Source organism: Morchella sextelata (genome assembly GCF_020137385.1).
Source record: "Morchella sextelata strain SCLS chromosome Unknown scls_24, whole genome shotgun sequence".
Classification (NCBI taxonomy): Eukaryota; Fungi; Ascomycota; class Pezizomycetes; order Pezizales; family Morchellaceae; genus Morchella; species Morchella sextelata.
The window spans coordinates 234,097-259,152 of NW_025408639.1; the positions used below are offsets into that span (position 1 = coordinate 234,097).

Sequence of the window (25,056 nt, forward strand, 5' to 3'; positions counted from 1 at the left end):
ATTCCAACCCAATTAAGCAAACTCAAATGGCAGACCAGGTTCCCACTCCACCACAAGCGACCACTCCAATTGCAACTCCTACGCGCCGTACCCCTTCGGATGTCTGGCGTGAGATTGAGGATGGGTACATCAACCCCCCGCCACTCTCGCCACGCCGTCAACGCTTGCAAGAACAGATTCCGGGTCCAGATACACCTGGGTTTCCTGGTACAACCAATCACCACCAATTGAGCCCAAAAGAACGGCACTTTCAGAGTCCAGATGCCCCAGCTAATTCTCCTCCCCGTACACCACCAAAACAGTACCCGCAAAGAAGTCCGAGCTCCATTTGGCGCCACATTCGCTCCGGCTATGGCCCCGACCATAACTCCAATGCCTCTTCTTCTCCTCCGGAGGACATTGATGATATTACACCGAAGGGAAACAGCGAAGGATCTGCATCTTCTAGTAACCAGGAACCTTCGTTAGTACCTGATACCCACGATTCTCATCCTCAATCTACCTGTCCTGTTCAACCCAAGTATTATCAGAGTGTTTTCCGGGAACATTTCGATGGGTTTCCACCAGCTCAAGCCAAAAAGCCTCCTAGACGGGGGTTGATTACTGGTGGAGGTGCTGGCGGGCGGAGAGATGTATACTACGATGGCACGTTGGGCGAGTGGAGAGCTATTCCCCCAATTCATGTCGATACTGATTCGGAGTCGGATAAGAACTCCGAGAAGGCAGAAGAGGAAGAGGGTGCCGGAGGGGTGGGTGGAAAGCGGAAAAAGACGGAAAACAAATTGAAGAAAGCAGTGAACTGTGTTGTCGGTGCCTTGATCAAGGGGAAGGAGGATAAAGATGATGAACCGGATAAGAGCGACAGGTTAGATAGGCCGATCGAGGAGCCAATCTTTGGATTCGAAAGCATCTATTAGAGGGTCCGACAGCACAACGAAAGGAGCCCCAGAACTAGGAATTTGAACGATCTTAACCTTAACCAAAATTAAGCTTATAAACCGTGGTGGAAGCACTTTGTAGGCCCGTGGAGTTAAAAGTAAAGGACAGCACGAGAAAGCATATCATCTGCCAGTTATGAATCAAAATCTTCAAAAATAAAAGATGGCTCACACACTATTCAAATATCAATCAAATGTGAAACCAAAATAGACTAATAGGGTTGAATGATACATCATGGGAAAACAGCTACGAATGGCCCAGCCCCCGTCCCTAGGTGTTGGATAAATACATAGATGAACAGGATTAGATTAATCCGACCAAGCCTCTCCGCTTCACGCGTACCTAGATTTCTCCCTCATCAAACCATCCTATTCTCATCTAAGATAATGCGTTCCAACATCCCCTCTCTTCACTTTGCCTGCCGAACATTGGTGACAGCTACGTGTATTACCGGAGTCATCGAATTGAGGACAAACGGTTGCAGCTTTCAGCCAAGCTATGTGAATACTTGTTACAGTATTAACGTTTTCCCGTATGTATCCGTCGCAAAGGTATTTGGTAAAAAGGCTGTTCTTTATTGATAAGGATTCAAAACCGTGATGGCGGGGTATATATCCTATTTGCTTTTGTCATGGAACAGTATGAATCCTCATGTATGTACGTACTAACGACTTCCACTCAGATTCACAGTATAGATGATGTAGTGACACCACTACGTTGCGGTCAGTTAAGATCTTATTTCCATTTCCCCAAGCGTCAACTATACTCATGCTTTGATACGATGTTAGCACTCATAAAGTACCGGTACGTACTGTATCTGTCAATTGACTACATTTAATAAATCAGGGATAGCTCAGGTGTTAGATCACGGTACACAACCTCCTCAGGCCTCATAATATATCGAGAGCCAGTGAATATCATCATAAGGACTCATCTCACCATACCAATAATCACGAAAAACAAAATATATTAGCAAAAGGATGAAGCCGAAACAGCTGTTGTTTTACAGGAGGTTTCTCAATAACATTTCCTTATAGTGCACATATACTCGGGAGTTCATTAAATGGTCGGATATCGTTGCAACCAAATCCCTACTAAGAATTCCGACCATTTAATGAACGCATGAGTATATATGCGCATGAATTTGTCAATACTTCAAGTCCCAACTCCAACTAAGAATACTTATATTATACAGCTGTTACCAAACAGAATTTATCCAACATCCGATCAGTCGTCAGGGCTTCACCTATATTATCTGGCTGAGGCTGGGCTAAGATGTACTTCTTAAGCTAAGTGCTTTGGAGCAATTGCAAGGGACTTGAATAACCGGCTATCCGTCCGCTTAGTCATCAATACTGGAGTACAGCTGATGATCGCGATAAAAGATACGAGCCTTGGCACAACCAAACTACACCAGTAGCTCTCAAGTGATGCAGATTTATTGATGTATACTTATCTAGCAAGCTTGCTTATGCAGCAATTGCACAAGAGAGATACATATAAATTGAAATCTGATAGGCCTGCAAAATATCGGCGGAAACTTAAAACTCGAGACTAGGTATCACAGCTTTGCGTTCGTTGTGAAAGTTTCGACATTTCCGAGCCACTGTACGGGACCACGACATCGGTGCACGAAGCGACGCATATGTTACAGGGAACCTACCATTGGGGCAAAGAAACAGCATCTCTCAAAGGGCCTGGTCCCACGGCGTTGGTACCACGGTTATTGGACCGATTCACCAGAAAACTGTATGTGTAACATCGATTCTAGATTGCCCATCCGACTCGTTTAGTTCTATGTTTTATAGAGGCCTTGATAGATTGAAAACGTTAAAAGCACTACGATAATACGATTGTCAGGTACAGCAGTGATTCTCAAAACCATAAAATCTAGATTTGAGTTATCTACCTGATTGGTAATCGGGTAAATATCACTAATTGGACGTTTTGGTAATATATCCTAATAGAGTATATATATAGTGTTTAAAACTGCCAATCTAATCTAAGCTGATCCGACAGTGAATGATCCTTCGACTAAGATACTGATTCAGGCTAATAACATTATTAATGCAAGTGTTATTCCCTTAGGAATTAGTAGCTACTTAGTGTGCATTAATTTCTTAATTTAGGTTAAATTGATAGGCAGATACTACTATATTCGAATCTCCAGAAAAGTCAACTGGCCTCATTTGTTGGAGTGTTAACCAAATCCTAGTGAAGGCTACTGTAACCTCGTGCCTACCAGCAGCTCGTTGTCCCTTATAGTTCTGAGAATCACTAGTGCTGTGCTTGATAATCAAATTATCTTTGTGTTTTTAACCTGCGAACGAGTTTAAGTGAAGGCCTCTACGAGTATTTTATCGAATCAAGAGTTCATAGATAACAATCAATTTTTAGGTTGTTCGGCGATTATACCCAAAATCTCTTCATATGCCTCTTGTGATTGGGTGTTTAACGCCGGAGATCTCGGAGATAGAGCAGCCATCGAAGAAATCCAGGAATCAACGAAGGCTTCGAGACATCGGTAAAGAGCCTCGGGAACTTTTGGTTCTTACAGAGATGTGTCACAAACGTTTAAAGATAAGCACGATCCTCGGAGCTTGCACAAAATTGTGCCATCCTTTCGAAACCTCATCAATAGAGCCCCGTATATGACTCACTTGATTTCTTTAAGTTTGTTTTAGAAAAGAAATGTTGAACATTGTAGTTGGTAGATGAGTTATGAGAATTCAGAGATTTCGCATCGATCTCGATCCTCCTAGAGCGAAGATGAACCTGAGGCCAGTTGGTTATATTGCTCGAGGATGAGGTGGATTTTTTAAAGCGTTTATCCAATCTCACAATGTTCTCATGAAGATGATACATGTAGGTATTGAAATAATGTACTCGTGACTGTTCTCTATCGCAGCTGTCTTTCAAAAAACCGCAGGTGATTTGTTGTCTTGACTTTGGCCCAATCCGGCTTAGCTTACTATTGAGTCAACCTCTGAGGCGATACTTCCAATAAGACTTGGGGAGGGTGAGAGTGGGTGTGGGTGTGAATTTAACTACAGAGATTCTCCAGGCTGATATTAATAGTGCAAAGGAAACCCTCTGGAGGTGCACTTGCAATTGCGGGCGTATCTCAAAACTCTATCCTTTGAGTGCTTCACAGAACAAATTGAATTGTCATCGATAAACTAATACGCGTAGCCTTTGACCTAAGCAAATATAATTCCTATCAGTTTGCATGGTTACACCACACTACAAATTCCCCCACCCTGCTTCGGTGACGTCGGCACGCTATTTTCAAATATTGGCACTCGCCCCGCAATCATCAACCCAACCTTCACTGCCATCGTCACCGTATCAGGTATTTGCATAATGGCCTCGAGCTCGAAGTCCACCTTGACGATTGGAACGCCCATCAGGGCAACTGCCGACTTCTGCCTTCTCCCGGTGAGTGACCCGGCCCCGGCCCTCATTTGAGATAAATCTAACATAGAATCTACAGCTCGGAACCTCCAGCGCGTCAGTTTCCAGACAGATTGCCGACGTCCAGCTGCTCATGAAGAACAGCGGGCTGAATTACAGCATGCATAGTGCTGGGACCACCGTTGGTATGCTCACTCACTACGAATATTTGAGACTGCAGGTAGAGCTCTGTTAACGAATATGTAACAGAGGGTACCTGGGACGAAGTCACGAGGGTGATTGGGCAAGCCCACTCGATGCTGCATGAGCAAGGCATCGTCAGAGTCCATACGGATATTCGTATTGGAAGTAGGTAAGCAAGCATTATCGCCCCATACCATATTACTTCCCACATTATTAATGAACCGGTTGAGTGCAGAACGGATAAAACAGAGAATTTCAGGGACAAAGTGACAGCTGTGGAGAACCATCTTGCGAAAGATGCCGAAGCTGCTCAATGAAATGTCAAGAGTGAGGCATGTAATAGAGCTGAGATATATACTTACATACCCACTCGACCATGTACGTACCCGGAGCTAGATATTACATAATTACATACGTACAGAATATCTTTGGAAGCTTCGGCCGTTCCTTGGAAACACTGGAAAGAAAACGAGCGCTATTGTGAAGACTGAAAAATACTCCAAAGCTGGTCGCATTGTCTCCTCCACACCCGCGGTCACAAGAAGAAAACGCCGAAGATCGGAATTTTCCCCAACGTCATGAATGTTCAATGCATATTTGTTTTACGCGAGAATTGGGATACTATAATAAATTGTAGCTGTGAATTCCCTTCCTCGAACATTTCTGAGAGAATGAAAAGGAAGGATAAAATTCGAAACTTGACTAAGATGTGCAGTACTGCAGCGGGAAAATACGATAGAAAGAACAACTATGTGACGCGCACTTATTGCGTCGTCGTCCTTCAATTGTCGAATGTCTTTTCTCTTTCCCTTCCCCTCTATTGTTTTTGTATGCTATTGGGTGAGGGGTGAAATAATATTGTGATAAACCGAATGGTCAAGCCAAAGAAAAAAGCAAGAAACAGGCGGGCAAGCAGATCAAATTCATGCCGCAGATCAGAGACGAGACAGGCAGAAACGCTTTTTGAGGTTCTACAACACAAGAAAAGCCCCGTGTGGATAAGGCTACCCTATCTACTGTACCCCTACATCCCTCCTCCTTCTCCACCTCCAAAAAACAAAGGTTTACATATAACGGCTCCCCCAATGGCATGGGGCCTGCAGGGATCACAAATTTACCTAGACCGCCAATCGAAACCTGTGCGGGTGGGTATGCTAGGTGATACGCGCAAATCCTGTGGTATAAATAAGGGTGGTTGGAGAACCTGGCCTGACCGACGAGGCGAACGTACTTTCCTTGCTTGAACTTCTTTAGCTGGCTGAATGAAAGGTCGACACGATCTACCATCTGTGCTCTGACCACCTGATACACCTGCCCGTTAAATTACTACTTCCCGACGAATATTCTATCCTACCTACTTATCTCCCCACCATTCCATCCACGACAACCTACAACTAACAACCTACTTCCCTCTCCCCCGCCACCAACCGAAACAAGACTCTGCGTATTTGAATAAAAACTCATCACCATCACACACTGACCACCACCACCACAATAATAATCCATAAGGTTAGCGCTATCCCATCTTTTTGAAATTCCATGAGCTGACGTAAACTCTAGATACAACCCCTCAGAGGAGAAAGGGCAGCCGCAAGATAGCGTGAAATTCTGCACCTCTTATAAACTGGTGAGCTCTCAAACCAGAAATAGCGAGAAAGAGAAAGAAAGAAAAAAAGTCTTCCACAAATGATCTTGCCCCGAAATGGATTGCGGGCCTTACCGCTTCACAAACAAATAGAAAGAACAAGAAGGAAAGCTGAATCTTTGCCAGCTTCTCAGCACCGGGTGAAAAAATCCCCACAGGAAAAAAATCAGGAGCAAAAAAAAACTTGCTCAGAAACGAGAAGAATAAACAAGAGAAGACAGAAAAACGACACAACACAATCATGGCTTCAGGCCGACGACTACGCACCCGCACTAGTAGCGGAGTACCAACATCACAGCAACAACAACTTTCAGATTGCGGCCACGACCGGTCTCAGCTCGACCTCAGCGGTGATCGCGATCTTCCCTGCAAGGTCTGCTGGTCCAACCGCGAGATTCTCATTCAGCGGCTCATCGAGCCCTTTGAGAACGCGCTGGAAACTCTTCAAGACGAGGGAGCCAGCGGCTCGGCAAACAGCACCCCTGAACGTGGGGTGGTGGTATCATCGGGAGATGCTCCTGTTGGTGGCAGGTCCCGAAGTTTGAGGCGGAGAGCGGGGAAAAAAAGGACAAGAAGTGCTTCCCCGACGGCGGCGACAACACCGATGGGAATTGATGGGGAGGATTTGAATTTGTTGGGTTCCGGGGGTCCGGGTGCTGTTAGGCCGGATGAGGAAGATTGCATTCACGTGCAGGATATCAGCGTCGTAACGGTGCAGAGGCCCCAAAAGAAACGGAGTAAATCTCCTCCCGATGAAAATAAGAGTGTGAAGATCGCAGCTTTGGAGCCACAGAAAGCGAGCACAAACATCATCCCGCCAACAAAGGGGAGAAATATGACAGTAACAACCGAAAAAATGCAAGAAAACCCTTCACCACCTGTAGATTATGCAGCAACAACGAAATTGCCGAAAGTGACAGAGAAAGCACCACCCACACCCCCAACACTGCCCGCAAAACTACCGAAACAGAAACAACAGAGAACTTCACAGGTGCAGCCGCCGAAAAAGGGCCAGCAAACCCTGTTTTCGTTTTTCTCCAAATCTGCCGAAGGCGCAACGGTAAAAACCGAAGAGACAAATGCGAAGCCAGTGACTATTTTTAGCGCAGGAGGGAATAGCAGCGGGCCGAGAAAGAGGGACGTGGGAACTCCAAAGGCGAATGAAGAAATCGTTGTCCGGACATGCACAAAGGTAGCATCACCACCGCCCCCACCAGCACCACCGGCAAGAGCAGGGACTAGGAAGAGCGCCCGAGATGTAACAGTAAAATCTCGAGAGACCATCAACTACAGGGAGGATTCAGATTCAGATATCGATCTCGATTAATGAAGGTTTTGATTAAACAAAAAATGGGGTACGGGTGCGCGTAGGTATGTCGGGAGCTCTCTTCACATTTGTCGATCTCTTAACAAGGATGATTGCTGAGTTTTTCTCTCTAAGTTTGGGAAATCATATAGATGCAGAACCACTCTCTTTAAAATTTCGATGATCAATGAGAATTCAAAAGCAGCGGCGTTTTTTGGGGGGGAAGAAAAGGGGAGGTTGATGTCCATTATATCTGTGGAGTTCTTTTAATTTCTTGGGGCGGAATATGGTAAATTTTCTATGTTTCATCAAAAGTCCATGTTACTTTGCTGCGCGGGGGGCTAGACTGACTGCAGATGCTTAGGTGCTGAAAATTTCCCTTACTCACTGGGTCTTTTCTTATTTTCGTAGACATACACTCTCTTAGAATCCATTTCATGAATCTTGGGTGGGTGGGAAACGAAGGCGTTGGTAATGCAAGATTCCGTGTAAGTAGCATAGCAGCTACAAAGGAGAATCAATGAGCTTACTGCACTCGATTTCCTTTCTAGCGACCTATTCAAATTTGTATAACTTTCAGTGGTGAGTTTGTAGAGGTAAACATACAGTGCGTATTATCTATCATGCTGTACCAGTATTTGAGTACTACAGCTCGTAGATTTCGCAATTCGTTCCCGTGGTGAGGGCTTTCGACCTTGTGGTTGTAAACTTCTTTTTCTCCTGTTCCCCGTACTGTAGACAACTCGCTTCTTACACCAGACGTTAGAAGTTAGCATTAGCCCTAAAGTTATCTAAGCTTAGAGCCCACCATATCTCAATTTCCTCAGGGACACGGTAGAGAACAGTACTTACCTCAACTCCGCGAGCCTTTTGCCGTACCCCCTCCCACCCATGACGTGACCACTCAGGATGGGTATGTAAACCCTCCCCGCACGTCTCGTCCCCCTGAAACCCTTCAAACTTCATCACCCTGGGAAGAAAGAAGAACTGCAGAATAGACCCTTCCCCTATACAAAATATTACACTGAGATGTCAGCAATTGGGGGTGCTGCTGGTAAAGAAGGTCTCCGAAGAGGTGCCAGGCGAGACCCAGAACTATATGTAATACATTCCCTCCCACTCCAAAAGATATTAACCTCAAAAAGCGGCATACGATACTGATATTAATGATAACGAAAGGTGTTATTCGCTCTCATGTGTGGAGCCTTTGCGCTGGCTGGGTACAACTTTTGTAAGTTGCCTTCGTCCCCACGCCTTGCTCTATCTAAGGCAAGATAGCTAATCCAGCAACCCTACCACAGCAAGAAACCCAACCATGTCCAGCTCGCAAGAGCCCCGTATCAATATGGTGCCCGACTCTGCTCCCTGGAAAGATGAAGACCTCGAGAACTCAGACAAAAACAACTATAAGTGCGGTCTCCCTATCACCTTGAACAACGCACAAGGCGAGCCCGTGACGCCTACTACACAGGAAAGACTAATGACATTACGCACGCGGATTATAGATACAAGTATCATCCAAACGCGGACTACAGAAAACCGCCAAAGAACGCCCCGAGTGCCCTACATTCAGTCATTTTACCGAATGTGACTTTGCCGAAGGTTTGTGCCAACTCTTGCTCTGGTTGAGGTGGGGGCCACTGAGTGGAATGAAGACACATGGATACTGACATTTGAGGAATAGAGGTTGCATGAGAAGTACAACAAGTACGGGAAGGATAACTACTAGCTTGGACTGAACTTTTTTGTTTTGCGCAATGAAGATAGATATGGGGCCCTAGAATAGCTTCATGTGTATATTGCACAATTGCATGTGTTCAGGAAGACTTGGCGGACATATCGCTAGAGCTATTATGAACATCTAGAACCGTCTGAGAACCGATACCGATAGTCTGGAACCCTAACCCTGACTTCAACCTCATGCCAAGTCTGTTATTTGAATCTCTGAGAGAGATAAACGAATTCAATCCCGGGAACATAATCATAATAGTAGGCTGGACGGGCAAATAAGTATCACCCTGTCCCTCTGTTTTCTGCAGTGCTCGTAAGAGCTAGGAAAACATTAAATTTAAGAGATTCCCGATCATTATATACCTGCAATCTCCTTTTGGATATTGCAATATAGTGATACTTACGTAATTAAATTGATTAATGGTGTTCTAGTGTTCGCATAGAACTAAAGTTGGTCGACGTATAAAATGGGATAAAATATAGCGCAATGATACCCCACCATGAAAACTACACAAAGATAATTGTATCTAATCAATTCATTCTTTGATAAGTATATGAATTACCAGTTGAGGCCCGTAGCAAAGAAATTCGAATGATAGTGGGCCCGTTTGCTCGTCACTGGTTTTTTTTCTTTTTTCTCTTTCTCTTTCTTCTGAAAAAACCCACACGAGAGTAGCTGTGTGACAAATGACACGCTGGAGGACACGTGAACCTATGAACTATTTAAGTATCAGCATAATAAAACCACGTTCCAGCATATACAAATAACCACGTGTCTCATTGTGTATACTATAAGTATAAGGCCCATCTTCCTTTCGCCCTTTTAAATTTTATCATCATTACAATATGTTGATCGCCGTCATCTCCAAAGCAAAGTAAGTAAAATGTATCGAGGCATGAGACAACACGTGCACTCTGTATTCATATTTCAAGTACCGAGCCTTTTTCTCTTTTATTTCTTTTCTTCTTTCTTTGCTTCCGAGCACCTCATCCCGATTCTTAAAGTCCTCCCTCTAATTTCCGGTCAGCTGACGAAGTTGGAAAAACAGACCAAAATCGATACAATTGAAATATCTCAGATCAATGACCTTGGATAGATGTCATTCTCAGTAACAGAAAGCTGGGCAGAGACTTCAAGCATTCCTGCGAGGAGCCGGTTGCCAGCAGGTTCGAGTGAGATTTCATGATTCATGACAACACCATCGGTACCCCATCAAAAATAAAGTCCTAAAACCATTTCTATAAGATCAATATAATCTCTCTTGAATTGAATATTTTTCCTCTCTTTTTCTTTTACAAAAAACGTTGTGCTAATTGGAGTTTCACGGGAGTATAGTAGGATAAAATCTTAAGAACTCAATGGGAACACAAGAATATCAAAACCGGGTCGAAGACTCAATGAATTAATACCAATTATGTTCGAATAATACTCTTTCAAGTCGACTAGGCCCAACTAAAGTTTTCATCTTACCTCTAAATTATTCTGAAACATAACCCTAGATAAGTATCAGAGTAAAAAAGCGGATACTCTAAATGCGCAATACAAGATGAATCCACGCTAGCTATGGCCTTACCTTGTCTCTTATAGGTTTCCATTTACTAAGAAATCTCATAAATAAGAAACTGCGATCCAAGAATCGTAATCCAGGAATGAAATATCTAATTTCAACTAAAATAGTAATATGTGATTTCTTCGGTTGATGGTCCTCTATATTCAGCTGGAAAACCATAATTACTATTTCCCCTTTCTTCGTGAGTACCCATTCGCATTTGAGAAGAGAAGTAAACTAACACTACCTTTGGTCAGGGGAAAAGACGAAAAAGTGTTATGACTATATAGGCACTATGATCTTTTCCGAGTGATACCGTTGCTATAATCAGGCTGCTGGTCTCGACTAAAACAGGGTAAGCTATGTCTTAACCCACTTGAACTGGGGCTCAGCTCAGCTATACACAACCCTCTACAGTATAGTCTAACGCAGTTTGAATATACCCTCTTGTCTTCCGAGCGAGTTCCCCACGCACCGATTATTGGGGTCTCACACGACACAAAGGCTGGACGTCGAACCGAATCCGCAGCCAAGAAATATTTGTATGTTAATTGAATGCGCGTTATGTCCTGTGAATAGGAACTCTCTCTACATATATGCAGGGGAAGAAAGTAGTGAGACTTAATATTTTGCAAGGCAGTGACAAATCGTGTTTGAATATGGCCGAATCTCAATTCACTCGTGCTAATTAAGTGTAAACTTTAGGAGATCGATCGAGGCTGCACCGACTTCAAGGCTGTGCTGAAAGACACAACTGTTTTTGAACTCCACCCCCGAGATGAAAGCCATAACTACCAACCATTTCGCAAAATATTGCTTCTACCCCCCTAATATCCGAGGTACGTACTGCCAGTACTGACTAACAGCTAATTACACAGACGCGCGGTAACCACGATCATCCAACCCCTAAATGACTAATCTCCTTAGCCAAGTCTTTCTCTGATTGGGCTAATCGATTGGTCGAACCAACAGCCAATCATACTCAGAGCCACCATATCACTCTCGCAGGCTTGAGTGCATATATACTCAGTGAGTTGTGGTAAATTACTCCCCAATACTTACGAGTTTACTTCTGTATTTCAAAACGCACAGGAGTAAGGTATCACTAGCCTCAATACCCAGCACATTATATCACTCGTCCTTCTTCCCCACACTAACGTTATCAAAAGATGAGTAATTTCTCCTACACCAATTTAATAATATCGATTATCCATTTCACAAGGCACCCCATACTGGGACCTGAACCCCAAACCCAAGCCCGCGGATACGTACTACCCTCCACCTCGAAGCCTGATAGGACCCAACCATGCCAGCTTACTCTACATTCCCCGCTAGTCAACGCATCTACATGTTACGGGTGCCTGATCGACCGGTCAAGTTACAGATCCTGCTGTTTCTGCCCCGTGTCTTTTATTGCCGCCTCATCTCCTCTGCCTAGTTACTCTAAATGTATGTACGCATCATCGATACGAGACGTACCTGCAGTTTACGCCCACTCTACTCGCCAATGTAGGTACCGTTTGAGGCCCTGCCCCGTGGCATTGCATATATACCATCCTAGGACCCTGAATATGCGGCTGTCTTTTCCCTCGCTTGTCGCTGGTTCGTCAATCTCAAGGGCCGATTCAGATCCGCGATCTAGTTGTAATTGATATCAACCTGGTTCTTGGACCCTTTCGTGTCACAGGTACCCTGATTTTGATATCCTGTAACTACTTACACGTGATACTCTCTCTGTGTGCCTCTGCGATCGCTCAGTGCATTTCGTTTCATGATTCCCTCCTCCCTACCCTGCCAGTTCACGCTGTAACATCCGGAAAAACAATGCAATGAAAACAATTAGTTTTTAAAAGTAGTGTTCATTTTTTTTCCTTCGTCCTTCTTAAAAGTGACAGTGAATATAGATCAGGTAGAGAAAAAAAAAAAAAAAAAAAAAAGGTATGAAAAGTTACAATCCTAATGATGGCATCAAAACGTGACTTTTTTCATCCGTCTCTGCTCCTCCCGCCGTATCTTAAAAATAAAATCCCAAAGCATCCCTCGTAAAGAAAAGTGATTCTGCCATGAGGACGTGATAAGGAAAAATAGTATGAATAAAAAATAATAAATAAAAAACTCCAAATGCCAAGCGAATGCAAACGCTGAAAAAGAAAAAAGCACCTGAAAAACAAAAATCCAAACAATCATATCCGCATGCTAATAAGATTCTGCCCGCATACCATCACCCATGCCATGCATATGTCAAAATAAAAAATAAAAATAAACAGATTTAGACCCAAATAAAACGGAAAGGAAATAGAGAAACCAAAATACTGTACACCACCGCACCGGGTGAAAGGAAATTCACATTCTCGTCGTTAGGTTCGATGTGATCCATAATCAATTTCAATAACCAAACTTTCTGTTGCTGTCCTCCGTCGTTATTTATTTCTTCTTACGTCCCCAAGCCATCATTGACGTCACTCTGCTCTTGAGCATAGGTCTTGGCGCAGGCTTCTGCTCAGCAACGACAGCAGCTGCGGCTGCTGCAGCCTCGCTGTCAACGATCGCCTTCTGTTCCTGCTCAGTAGGAGCTGGTGGAGGAGGTGCCTCAATGATCTTTGGCTGGGGTGCAGGAACCTCCGGAGCAGGCTCAGCAGCCTTGGGCGCCTCGACGACGGCAGGGGCAGCAGGGGCAACCCTTTCTACACCCTTGCCCTTATCAGTCGGGGCGGCGGCCTCAGCTGCGGGTGCCTGTGGAATCTCTTCGCTCTTGCTGGGCCCGTGGAGACTGATTTGGCTGGTGGCGGCGGAAGAGGATTTGGCTTCGCCAAGGTTCTGTGTGGACTTCTTCTTCCCGAAGGCCCATGTAGGACGGCGGGGGAGCTTGCTTGGTCGGCCGTCGTCGCTCTTCCCGTCTGATGTTGGCGGGCGTCCGTCTTTGTGGGATTTGATGGATGCGTTTGAGCGCTTGACGGGCTCGGCGGGGGTAGGTTCCGCCGCAGCGGTAGTAGCAGGAACCTCGAGGGCGGAGGAGGAGGGGGCGGCCGCGGCGGCGTCGTTTCCGGCGGCAGCCTCAAGGTCTGAAGACTGCTTAGCTGCTTGTTCTCGCTTCTCTTTGGAGGACAGCTTGTTCATCGTGTTGCTCCAGCTCATTGCTCGGGACATTGAAGATTTCTCTTTCTCAGAGCGTCTGGATTCCGGTCTTGCCGCAACAGCATCATTGGACGATGCCAATGGCTCCGGGGGAGTAGGTGGGGGCGTAAGCTCACCTAACTTGGCCTGCGAAGAGGATGCAGACGCTGGCGTCGAGTTCTCGCGCTTCATCTTCTTTCCAGGGAACACATTTGTCAATGATCGCCTGAGAGAGGAATCCTTCTTGTTTGAATCGACTGATGGAGCCCTGCTGTGGGATCCAACCATGCGGCGGAAAGATGGCTTTCTGCTGGGGCCTGACTCGGACCTAGTCGATTTGTCGTCTCCAGCAACGCTAGGGGGTTTACCTGACCTTGAACGGCGGGTGTCCTCGGCGCTGGTAACCTCGGGCTGTGACTCTTCCTTTTCGTCCTTCCCTTCGCTGTTGAGGGAGATCTGATCTGGGGAGGCGGTTGTTGGGTGCTCGATGAATGAAATATCATCATCGGCCTTGTCCTTGCCCTTGGGTTCAACCTCGAGCTTGGCGCTGGCGGGCTCAGGAACCTCGGCGAGCTTGGGGAGTGCTTCTGATGAACTGCTAAAGGACTTGCGGTAGGTAGGTGCCTTGACCTTAATGTCAGCTTCAAGCTCTTCTTCCATCTCTTCTGCCTCGGATTTTCTTGCGCGAAGGAGCGCCTTAACCTCTTCCGCAAACGCACTGCGTTCGGGAGCGGGGGTAGGGGGGATAACACCAATCTCAGGGGGTGAATTGGGGATGGCTACCGAAGTGGACTGTGTCTCCGACCCTTCGGCCTTTTTGAGCTCTTCTTTGGGCTCCTCGATAACTTCTTGCACCTTGGGAGTCTCCACCTGAGGCGATTGGATCGGGGCTTCGACGGGAGCTTCGACGGGAGCCTTGACCGGAGGTTCGATGGGGGCTTCGGCCTTGGGCTCCTCGGCTTTGGGAGCTTCGACTTTGGGAGCTTCGACTTTGGGAGCTTCGACTTTGGGAGCTTCGACTTTGGGAGCTTCGACTTTGGGAGCTTCGACTTTGGGGGCCACAACAATAGGAGCTTCAACGATAGGGGATTCCACCTTGAGGGCCTCGGTTTCCTTGAGCTTGGGAGCTTCAACCTCGAAGGGGTTAGAGATCTCGACAAGTTTGGGGGTTTCAAAATGAGTCTCAATCTCCTTAGTCTTAGGAACTTCAACCTCTTCAATCTTGGGGACTACAACATCCTCAACGACTGCTGCTCTAACCTCTTCGACCTCTGGTACTGTGACTTCTACCTCTTTGGCCTTTGGGGCGACAAAGTCTTCAACCTTGGTGATCACGGGTTCTTCGACTTGGGGGACTTCGGATTTGGGGGTTTCAACCTCCACAGGCTTAGGGGCTTCAAACTCCTCAGACTTGGGGACTTCAATGATCTCCTCGACCTTAGGAGCCTCCATTGCAACCTCAGGAACTGAAGGCCCCGCCTTCACTACTTCCTCCTCGGCAGCCTTGACCGGAACCACCTCCACAACGTCGACCTTTGGTGCCGGCTCGACAGAGACTTCGCGGCTTAGTGATGGGGCCCTGATAGATGAGGCAGCTGATCTTCCCTTCTCGACAGGAGTGAGCGATCGGGATTCTCTGTATCCTTCTCCGCCGGTGACCGGGAGGTCAGCAACAACAGATCTAGAGAGAGTCTCCACCGAAAGCGTTCGCTGGTCGTATGGGCAAGCATCCGAGTCCACGACTGCTGGGGGAACGATCACCATCGACCCTGTCTCGACCTGCAGAGCTGGTGACTCAGCTCGTACGCTGGGAGTTGGGGACGGTTTGTGACTATCAAATGTCCATGTCGGCGGATACTCCGCTATTGGTGATAATGGCTCGGCCTCCTCAGCCTCATCAATGGTCTCAAGCATCTCGTCTTCCATGATCTCTGGCTCCGTTGATTTTGGTAATATCGGGTCGGGATTCTGTATTGGGATTTGTTGTTCTACCGAGCGTGTTGCTCGGCTTTCCTCGGCATTGGTTAGGTCGATGCCGGAGTCACGTGAGCCGGCTTTGGTGGAACTTGTTGGTGTTCTTGGCGTTGTAGTTTCAAATGAAGCCTCAAGAAGGAGTGGTGTTCGCTCTGTTTTGGAAGACTTCGAACTCTCGCCCACATCATCCTCCACGACTTCAATTGCTCGTGCCTTGCCCTTGTCCCTCTGGCCCTCTCTCAACTGCTCCCCATTGGCTGTAACCGCCTCACGTGCTGCTGCTGCACCAATTGCCCTCTTATTGCGATCCCTCTGTTTCCTCTTCTCCCTGCGGAGACCGAATCCACCAATGAAAACCCACAGATTCTTTGGTGTCCAGAAACTCAGTGCAATACCGATGCCGAAAATAGCAGCTAGGAAGCTACTCGCCGAGAATCTCCCTGTACTCGCTGGAGCGGGGGTGTCGTCGGGTTCTGATGTAGTGGGAACGACGGAGATCAAACTGTCGCTCGCGCAATCCTCATGAATCGTTTTAGCCGTCACGATTGTTATGATTGTGGGGGCACTCGAGGGGGGTGGGAGGGAAGAATATGTGCTATACCCAATGGACATTCCTACGCCGCCCAACTCGCCAGAAATGCAGTTGCTTATGGGCATATCGGCGGAACCATCACTATGAACAACGCCAGTGTCGGCAGCCCTCGACCGCGAAAATAGCTGATCGAACATGGTGGGCGGGGGTGTGGGGGGTGAGAGGGAGGGGGCGGTTTCCCGTTGAGAGAGGAGGCGGTAGTGTGATGTGTATAGGTGATGTGTAAGAAGAAGGACGTGAAGGAGAAAATAATAAAATGGGAAAGGGTTACAAAAAATCAAGCAAGATAGAACCCGGTAGAGGGGGATATGAAGAGGGAAGAGGAAGAGGGAAGAGAAAGAAAGAGGAGATCGATGGTAGTAATACTAGTACTAGTAGTAGTGGATTACGGGGATGGGTAATGGATAATAATAGATTGACAAGTGTTGGTGTGGGTGATGGCTTGTGATTATGAAGGGACCGAGAAACACAGTTATCTCGGTTCAGGGAATAGCGGGGGAGAGATTGACTCCTCTTTTTTGTCGGAGAGAAGGGAGACGAAACGTCCACGAGGATATATATTCCCAGGAAGGGTAAAGATTGCAATAAGTGTGTGTGTGAGTGTGTGGTAGGCAGGCTGGTAGAGTAGCACCAGTAATAGTGAGTGTGCGTTCGAATCTTCCTTCTTCTTGGAGACTGACGGTCTACTGAGATAGAGAAGGTAGGCTGATCTGACCGATTGACGTGGTTCGCTCGAACGGGAGCAATAGAAAGACAGTATTCGAAGAAGAAGGAACGACGACGTCAGACACCACACTGCGGTCTTGAATGATTGCCGAGTGAGTGAATGGGAGTTGAATGAAAACAAATTATTGTTTTTTTACTCGTTTTTTTAAGGGGGAGTAAGTGAACGAACGAACGAACGAACGGGAACGAACGTGATAAAGGTCGCGAGAGTTGATTCGAGTGAATGAGGTTAAGTTTGATTTTCTCATTCAGATTCAGACTCAGATTTCAACTCCTCTCTTCTTCTTCTGTATGTACCTCTTTCTTTCTTCCCTCCCTATTCTCCCTATCCCTATCCCTATCCCTATCCCTATCCCCTTCTCTATCCGGAGGTGGAAGACAGTGGGCGTTCTTCCTGGGAAGCTCTACCTCCGAGATGTATGTATGTAACAAGGGCACTAAAGTGCTTTTCTCGATGTGCGTTCCAGCAACAGAAAAAGCAAACAGGAAAAGATGTGCCGGGATTGAGGTTCAATTCTCGATTCGGATTTGTGCAAGAGGCTACAAAAGTACTGGAGTGCAGGTCCGTAGCGTGGACGTCTACAGCTGGCAGCCTTTCCAACCCCCCCAGCAAGCGAGAACACGTAGACACGCTCCTGCGAGTGACAACGGGGAAACAGCCTATCGTTGAAGAGGGTGGTCAAGGAAGCGATTTGCGCCTGCAGTAAACGGTACCAAGCAGGGGCAAGCGACAACGGGAGTCAAGGTAGTTGGTTGGTTAAATTCGTAGTACTTGGTAGGACCCGTAAGGAAAGACGAAGGCAGTAAGAAAGAAAGAGGACGGCGGACAAAAAAGCATGTGGGTAATGAACGAGCAAATGGTACCGGAGAATGATAGAAAGGCTAAAGAAAGGATCCTCAGGAATTGGTCTCAATTGGATGATGTTCGGCCTCGGGAGGTGTGGGGAGCAAGACTTCGTGGACCCAGGAAATATTGCAAAAGGCTCCGTCCGGCTGGAGTCTAGATGGATCAACCACCACTCGTATCCCACCCCCATTACGCTAATCCCTGTATGTTTTGTTGTCAGTGCCCTAGCCACACCAAATCGTGATCGTGGTTGGTTCAGTGTTTCCATCTCTTCACCGCCCTTCCTATCAAACATCTTCCCCTGGGCTGCCGCGCTCAGTGATACTGGGGCTGTTCCCGGCCCATCCTTATGACCATCATCATCATCAGCAGCATGTGCGTCTCCTGCCTCCAGTTTCGCTTGATATGAGGTGGTAATATGACACCAGAGACCCTTTCTAACGGTCTTCGTTGGCCATCCTTCGTGGCTGCCCGGCGAGCAACCATCTCATCATCAGTTGAGTAACCCTGGAGGTGATGGCAGTCATCACGAAACACGAGGCTCTGACACGCCGTTTTAAATGCGGCTCTGGTTACTCTTCACGTCAACCCGAGTCCCGGGGACAGTTGGAGAGAAGAGAAGAAGAGCACTTGTAACTTGCACCTTTCAATTGACTTGATACTACTTTCCCTTCATGATTCATTATGCGTAGGTACAGATCTATCTTGGACATAATCGCAATTGGTAAGTGCAATTGCAAAAAAAAAAGTGAAGCTCAGAAACAATTGGAGGTGCCGCTCCGTACCATGTTTCCTTTTTGCTATCTTTCCACTGGCATACTGCAATGTGCGAGTACATGCGTTGGTAAACACGCTAAGCCTAATTGATACGCCAACTGGCAGAATCAATGGCCCGATCATCCGTAGAGAAATGTTTTGCTGTCTTTGCAAATTGTTTTCCTCAATCAAGTTTTCCTTTTTTTATGCTTTTTTACCGCCCGGGTTTTGCGAAACTTATTCCATATGTTATCGTGGCGGAGGGCGATCGCGATTTTTACTGATGCTGAAGCAATTCGAAACCTGAGTAAGCCGTATCAACTCTAACGGATTATATAATTGTACCGAAGTCTTAGGTCTCTCTACATATGTGCCTGTGGCGCAAATGGAAAAAGAGAAGGTCCAAGTTCTTCCGTGTCATCTCCAGAAAGCATTTATTTAACCCAGATCCTAGTACATACATGCTCTGTGGAAAAACCCCCCACTCAGGACGGCCCTGGACGGGTGCAGCTCGGGACGACTCTCTTGATTGGGGTTGTAGCCATGCATGAAGCTGCCCCGAGCTTTACTCCCCATTCAAACACTGTGTTGCTCCGTTTGTCTTCTTTTTCGCAGGAGGTGTACATATAGAAGGTGTCGTATCTACCTATGTATCCATCTATTGTGCGTTCAACTCGGGCAGAGATCCCTATTTTCCCACATACTCACTTACCTTACTGACTTACATACTTATTTCTCCCATGACCGAATATGACAGGAAACCAGAGCGATTGAGTACAGAAAAGACGGATGCCAAGAGACATATCGACATCTCTCCTGCACTGCACACAGCGCTCGATGGATGGAACCCCACAAGTAAGCAAGCAAGCTTAACCCCACAAAAACAGCCATTACACACGCGAAGGATTTCAGATCGGCCACATGTATTTCTACCAGTGGGAGAAGGGTGGGTGTTCTCTACGAGTAGAAGGTTTATCTTCGGCGAATAGCGAACACATCGAGCGCGCACCTCCGGAGAAGTTCAAGGCGATACCGTAACCACCCTCCGATTCTGATCACTATGGATAGACCGGAATGTTTCCTGCGGCTCTGCGGCTCTTACTTAGTCTCATTCGATTCGAAGGGGACCTGTCCCGCTGTTTCCCGTAACCCGGGCCTTTACTCTGGAAATTTCCCACCTTGCCCGCCTTTCCTTCTCTTCCCCGACTAAGTTGCTACCTTTGCCTCTTTGGCGATCGCGTTGATAATCCCTAAATCCGCGCACCAAGAAGAGGGCCCGGCAAGAAACTCCTCCCGACGCAGCTTGTCCCAGTAGGCAGAAACTCTGCTATCATGTAAGGGGAGGCATCTGGTTGGCGATGCGTTTAAAGGTGTTGCGCTGGCAAGCGTTGTTTCCCTTTTCGGTATTTTTCGCTCGGGTCCTACCGCACTTGGTTTGGGTTTGGTTTGGTGGGTTAGGGTTGTTTATTTCAGTTTGGACCTGCTGAGAGGTATTTCTTGGCTTGGCAGAAGTCATAGCCAAATCTAGAACTTCGAAGCGCGCGGAAAAGATACGATATGATTGTGATGGAGAGGATTCACTGGAACTTATTGTTCGACACCGGTCCACCAGGAGTTGGATTTGCAATCTGAATCGAGTGGTTGGACTGGACAAAGTCCTACCAAAATGTCTAATGAGCCTTGCAAGTCAATTAGTTAATCTAGGATACTAGGAATTATTAGTGGTGGACGCGATAAGAGATAAGAGATGCATAAAACTAGTCGCTGCTTGATATCTCTTTCTTTGGCTTGTATCGAACCAGCTGCCTCAATTTTTGTTGATGATACTGTTCCTTTGATTGGCAGGTAGCTTCTAAGTTCTCCGTACAGAATGGGGACTTATTCTTGGTCTCAGGAGGACTTACAAAATTCAAATGATTGCTCTTCCTAATTGTTTTGCCAGCATGAGTAACAGGGCACGGCGTGTTTAACTATTTTGATGAATCGAACTCATTGCTACGCATTATTTATTACTCAGAGTAAGTTCCTACGCACACTTTGTGCTGTGATCCGTTGTTGTTATGCTCGCAACGAATAATATTCATCCCTTCCCGGAGGCCCTGCAGCCCGCAGCCCTGGTTTCAACGCACGTAACTTCGCAGCCTAGTCCGTACGTGTAGAAATAACTCTGACCAACCCGAATATTCGCATTAATATTCATAGAATCATAGTGGTGATATAACCCACAGCGTGGTACTAAGCCGAGTGTAGGTATTGAGATGCTGTTCAAGGTAGATAATTCTCTATCGTTTTATTAACGACACATAACTAGCTGCATGTAGTTCTCATTGTCAGTAAATCCTTATCCAAACTCAAGGTATAGATAGTGTACATACACTCGACCTGGAGATTTACAGGCGATTTTTGATTAGTAGGCATCGTTTTAGCACCTTAACAGGTACCCTGGTCTATTAAGGTTAACTAATATATAGCGTTCTGTACTTGCTTGTCGTCAATCTAGCAAAGATTAAACGGCCAAATCGGATGTAGTTGTATTAGTGCTGTGAGACTGAAGACTGTGTATCAAAAATAGTCGAGGGTGCATGTTTAGGATGAAGGGGAATTATGATTATGATGGCTGTGATGTAGGTGACTTTGATAAAAAATGATTGGGATGATGGAGGTGGTTGAGGTGGTTGAGTTGATGGCTATTGGGATGATGACGGGGAGATTCGGCTTGGCTACATATAATACTAGTGAGGAGCGGCCTCCGGCCGCATATAAAATTAAACATCAGTTCGAGGAACCGCCGACATGAAAAGAAAAGGCTGTAAAGATCTAGCAAACTCACAGCTCTATTTAGTGTTTCGAATTGAACATACAGCTCTATACTATGGTTCGAAATAAAGATCGATTCCTCGCACGCAGTCGGGGCCGCCTGCCGCTGCGCGGCATGCTGGGCCCCTCCTTGCTCGCGTGAAGTGTTAGTTTCGGAAGAGCTCAAGAAGAACCATTGATGGAAAGTATAAAGGTTATAATATAACGTTGGTCAGAGGGGCTATTATATATCATGACAGAACTCGTGGTTTGATGACTTAGGAAAACATGCATGAAGACATGCATGTCGTCTCCCTTAATGCACCCAATTCTTTGTCTATCGACAGCTAGCTGTAGCCCACCGGACTATACTCTAGAGATGGGAGGTAACTAACCAGCCAATAGAAACCTTTCGTGGTGACAGAGATACCTGACTATTCTATTTAGATATGGAGTTTGGAGGGTTTGGACACAAACTACGCGTATACGGGTTGATGATTTATACTAGAGTTGCCAGGTAAGCTTCAGCGCAGCACCGACCCTTAAGGCATTAAATTTCTGAGCGAGCACTTTCCAAAGTTTCCGAGCCAATCGCACCATCCACCTCTTGTCTCAATCTGGAACTACTTAGTCACTATGTAGTATAGTAAGAAACATATTTCTGCTATCTAATCACTTTGACAGCTCTTGTGAAACAGATGATTCTTTTATGTGTGATCTACAATCAGTTGCACTTATTAGAATGAGTGATATATATATAAAAGACACAAATTTCGGGTTCGAATTTTAAACTTAACCTAATCCTTTTTGTTTACTACGTATATTTCCCCCTTATCAGATGCCTTATAAATATACATCTACAAAACCCCAACTTTTGATCTCTTACACTAAACCTGAATTCCCCGCCGCACATGTGCTCACGTACCAATATAATGCTACACTCGGAATCGTTCCTCGGCCACATATATGTACAGGCACATAATGAATCAATTAATCAACCAACCAATCAGTATATGTAATACATGTTCATATGTGGGGTGTGTAATTAATGAAGTAATCAATCAATCAATCAAACATGTCGGGGGGGTGACAGCGAGTGATTTACCATGACCGACCCGAGTTATTGTTTGATTGATTGATTACTTCATTAATTGGCCAGAGTTATTGTTGTTATTATGTCAATGTTTTTGAACTTCGGTCAGTCCAATTAGTAAGTCAACAACCATTGAATATCGTATATACGTATCTATTGCTCTTTATATAAAACTATTAACGAGTGACTATTATCTATATGTGTGTCCTTCAACTAATAGATATTTGTAACACTTAATGTGGGAGATCAAACACCGATTCAGAGAGATTATTTATATAGATACTTGTATATAAGTCTTACTTTACCCTTTCATATAAGCCTTGTATCCGTTGACCGATTCTCGCGTAATATTGTCAACCTCTATAGCTGTCAACCTGATCTCAATACAAATCATTTCTGGCCATCGCAAAGACAACTTCTCATGCAGATTAGACCACACAGGGAATAATTAGCATTATAATACGTGAAATATCGTGAGCAAACACTAGCGAGGGGTGCATATGTGCCTTTGCCCAGTGCGTGCATGGGCATACCTGATTAGAGACAAGTTGATAAACGTTTCTGTTAGAGCTACTTAGCTTTCCTACTACAGTCTTCTTATACGCCAATTCAATCTTCAGACTGATATGCGGGGTCAACAAAACTCAATTTTGGAAAGAATAGGAATAATTAATCATAAATTATCACTCGACTGCTAACCCTAACCCAATACGGGTTGAGGCGTTTGCTCTTGGTTAACTACACCTACAACCACCACTGGACTAAAGCAAGGTAACAGCTGCTTTTCTCTAACTATCTTCACTTAATCATTGATGTCAATGATTTTGAAAATTGAAATATTAGTTAGAAAGGATAAACTCAGGAATTGTCAATCAATCAATGAGGAAGGATAAACACCATGCAGAGCTTGGCATAGTTAAAATTACGGAAACAGTTAGCTTGCTACCTGTAGGCGGCTGCAAAGAGTCAATGCGATTTTAGAGGGCCAAACCCCTAGCTGAATCAAACTTAGCAGATCATGTTGTCGTAATTCTCTTGAAATTCGTTCCCCTGGACCCAGCGTTTCTATGATACCGGGGTTTCTGGAACAACTGCCCCAAAGTAGGGTTTGGGGGACTTAAGGTATTCCCAGAGGGATAATCAGATAAAGGTTTAAAAAGGAGTCGCTTTATAACTTGGAGTTGTTCCGGCTCATATAGGATAAGCGCCAATGAAGTCGCGTACATGAGAATAGACGCCTGTCTGTTCTATTATATATGTGTCGAGACAAGAAGCGGATCCTTCTCTAGCTTTTCATATAAAAGATATGTATTCAAAAAAAATTGTGTCTAAAAGTATATCCCGGCAGAGCCAAAGCAGGTCGACAACGTTCCGGACACAAGCTTGAGGTAGAAGGTCACATGCCATAACCTACAAGGACTCTTGATTATTAAGCCTGAGATGCCTTATTATAACTGGAGCTGCGCTGCGCTTAGCAACGCCCTGAAGCTCACGGCTCATAGGTACTCCTACTCTACAAGCTCCCTTCTCGCACTTGTAGCCTAGTTTAACTTCAGCTTCGCCGTAACTCCTGCAAAGTAAATTAACGCCTTCCTTTCCTTAATTTCGAAAGGCAACCGACGAAATTAAAAAAGTCAAGACAGCAGAATTCTTTATTTGATACAGGGATATATATATATATGCTTTGTTAGGTCATATTCTTCATGTGAAGTTGTCTAGAAACTTCCCGAATTGGGAACGGATAACTGCTTGACGGTCAAGTCTCTACATTCAAGCTTGAGCTGCTCAGCACGATGATGACTCAAGGATAACTAAGCAAATGCTGAGCGACTATGCCCACTTAACCCTGAAGTAAACTTCAGGGCACAAGGCTTAGTAACCTTTGAGACTTGAGGGTGAGGGGACACATGTTGTGATGGAGAAGAGGGTGTTTGTGGGGTTTGTGGCTTACGTCCCGCTCATCCGTCTGCTCCCGGGAAAGTATAGTTTCTGAATAAATCAATTCGATGTCGGGTTGTTCTCAATGTTATTAGCTCGATTGGCTTGATTAGGAAGTTAACCTTTTAATCCCATAACATACTGTTAATTCAAGCTATGCATATAGTGTGAAAGGATCAATCCTAAATCGAAAATAAAAGGCCTTGTTCTTGTTCAGTTATACCTCCTTATCTATACTACACATGTAATTCTCTTAGCACTATGGAACAATTGTAAGGCTCACGGGATTCCAGATAGTGATGGAGGCAAGGCTTGTCGAGACATTCACACGATTTGAGAGGCTTCTTATTAACTGCGGGTATCTCATGTATGAATAAAAAAAAAAAAAAAAAAGCGGGTGCCTCATGCGACCTGCAGGTGATCAAACTGCTGCAACCGTATTCTTAGTGTAC

At 45.6% G+C, this 25,056-nt stretch overlaps 7 protein-coding genes across 7 annotated transcripts; 6 read left to right on the top strand and 1 right to left on the bottom strand.

Moving 5' to 3' along the window:
• Positions 1-26: 26 nt before the first annotated feature.
• H6S33_007631 (uncharacterized protein) lies at positions 27-917 on the top strand (the record flags this gene model as incomplete). Its single annotated transcript, XM_044839296.1, has 1 exon — positions 27-917. The coding sequence occupies one exon, from the start codon at positions 27-29 to the stop codon at positions 915-917; it is 891 nt and encodes a 296-aa protein (XP_044688504.1).
• Positions 918-4,302: 3,385 nt separating this feature from the next.
• Positions 4,303-4,853, top strand: H6S33_007632 (uncharacterized protein; the record flags this gene model as incomplete). Its single annotated transcript, XM_044839297.1, has 4 exons — positions 4,303-4,377; positions 4,433-4,538; positions 4,603-4,705; positions 4,772-4,853. 4 exons carry the CDS (start codon positions 4,303-4,305, stop codon positions 4,851-4,853), a joined length of 366 nt encoding a protein of 121 aa, XP_044688505.1.
• Positions 4,854-6,422: 1,569 nt separating this feature from the next.
• H6S33_007633 (uncharacterized protein) lies at positions 6,423-7,508 on the top strand (the record flags this gene model as incomplete). Its single annotated transcript, XM_044839298.1, has 1 exon — positions 6,423-7,508. One exon carries the CDS (start codon positions 6,423-6,425, stop codon positions 7,506-7,508), a length of 1,086 nt encoding a protein of 361 aa, XP_044688506.1.
• Positions 7,509-8,802: 1,294 nt separating this feature from the next.
• On the top strand, positions 8,803-9,182 carry H6S33_007634 (uncharacterized protein; the record flags this gene model as incomplete). The annotated part of the gene is made up of 3 exons (XM_044839299.1): positions 8,803-8,940; positions 8,993-9,089; positions 9,172-9,182. The coding sequence occupies 3 exons, from the start codon at positions 8,803-8,805 to the stop codon at positions 9,180-9,182; spliced, it is 246 nt and encodes an 81-aa protein (XP_044688507.1).
• Positions 9,183-13,192: 4,010 nt separating this feature from the next.
• H6S33_007635 (uncharacterized protein) lies at positions 13,193-16,585 on the bottom strand (the record flags this gene model as incomplete). The annotated part of the gene is made up of 4 exons (XM_044839300.1): positions 13,193-13,830; positions 14,020-14,506; positions 14,666-16,358; positions 16,458-16,585. The coding sequence occupies 4 exons, from the start codon at positions 16,583-16,585 to the stop codon at positions 13,193-13,195; spliced, it is 2,946 nt and encodes a 981-aa protein (XP_044688508.1).
• A 670-nt stretch (positions 16,586-17,255) lies between these two features.
• H6S33_007636 (uncharacterized protein) lies at positions 17,256-19,815 on the top strand (the record flags this gene model as incomplete). The annotated part of the gene is made up of 15 exons (XM_044839301.1): positions 17,256-17,266; positions 17,427-17,463; positions 17,642-17,722; positions 17,944-18,016; positions 18,076-18,270; positions 18,341-18,396; positions 18,450-18,522; positions 18,628-18,653; positions 18,714-18,745; positions 19,041-19,084; positions 19,134-19,177; positions 19,232-19,281; positions 19,408-19,440; positions 19,535-19,632; positions 19,745-19,815. 15 exons carry the CDS (start codon positions 17,256-17,258, stop codon positions 19,813-19,815), a joined length of 924 nt encoding a protein of 307 aa, XP_044688509.1.
• Positions 19,816-21,421: 1,606 nt separating this feature from the next.
• H6S33_007637 (uncharacterized protein) lies at positions 21,422-21,574 on the top strand (the record flags this gene model as incomplete). Its single annotated transcript, XM_044839303.1, has 1 exon — positions 21,422-21,574. One exon carries the CDS (start codon positions 21,422-21,424, stop codon positions 21,572-21,574), a length of 153 nt encoding a protein of 50 aa, XP_044688510.1.
• Positions 21,575-25,056: the final 3,482 nt, after the last annotated feature.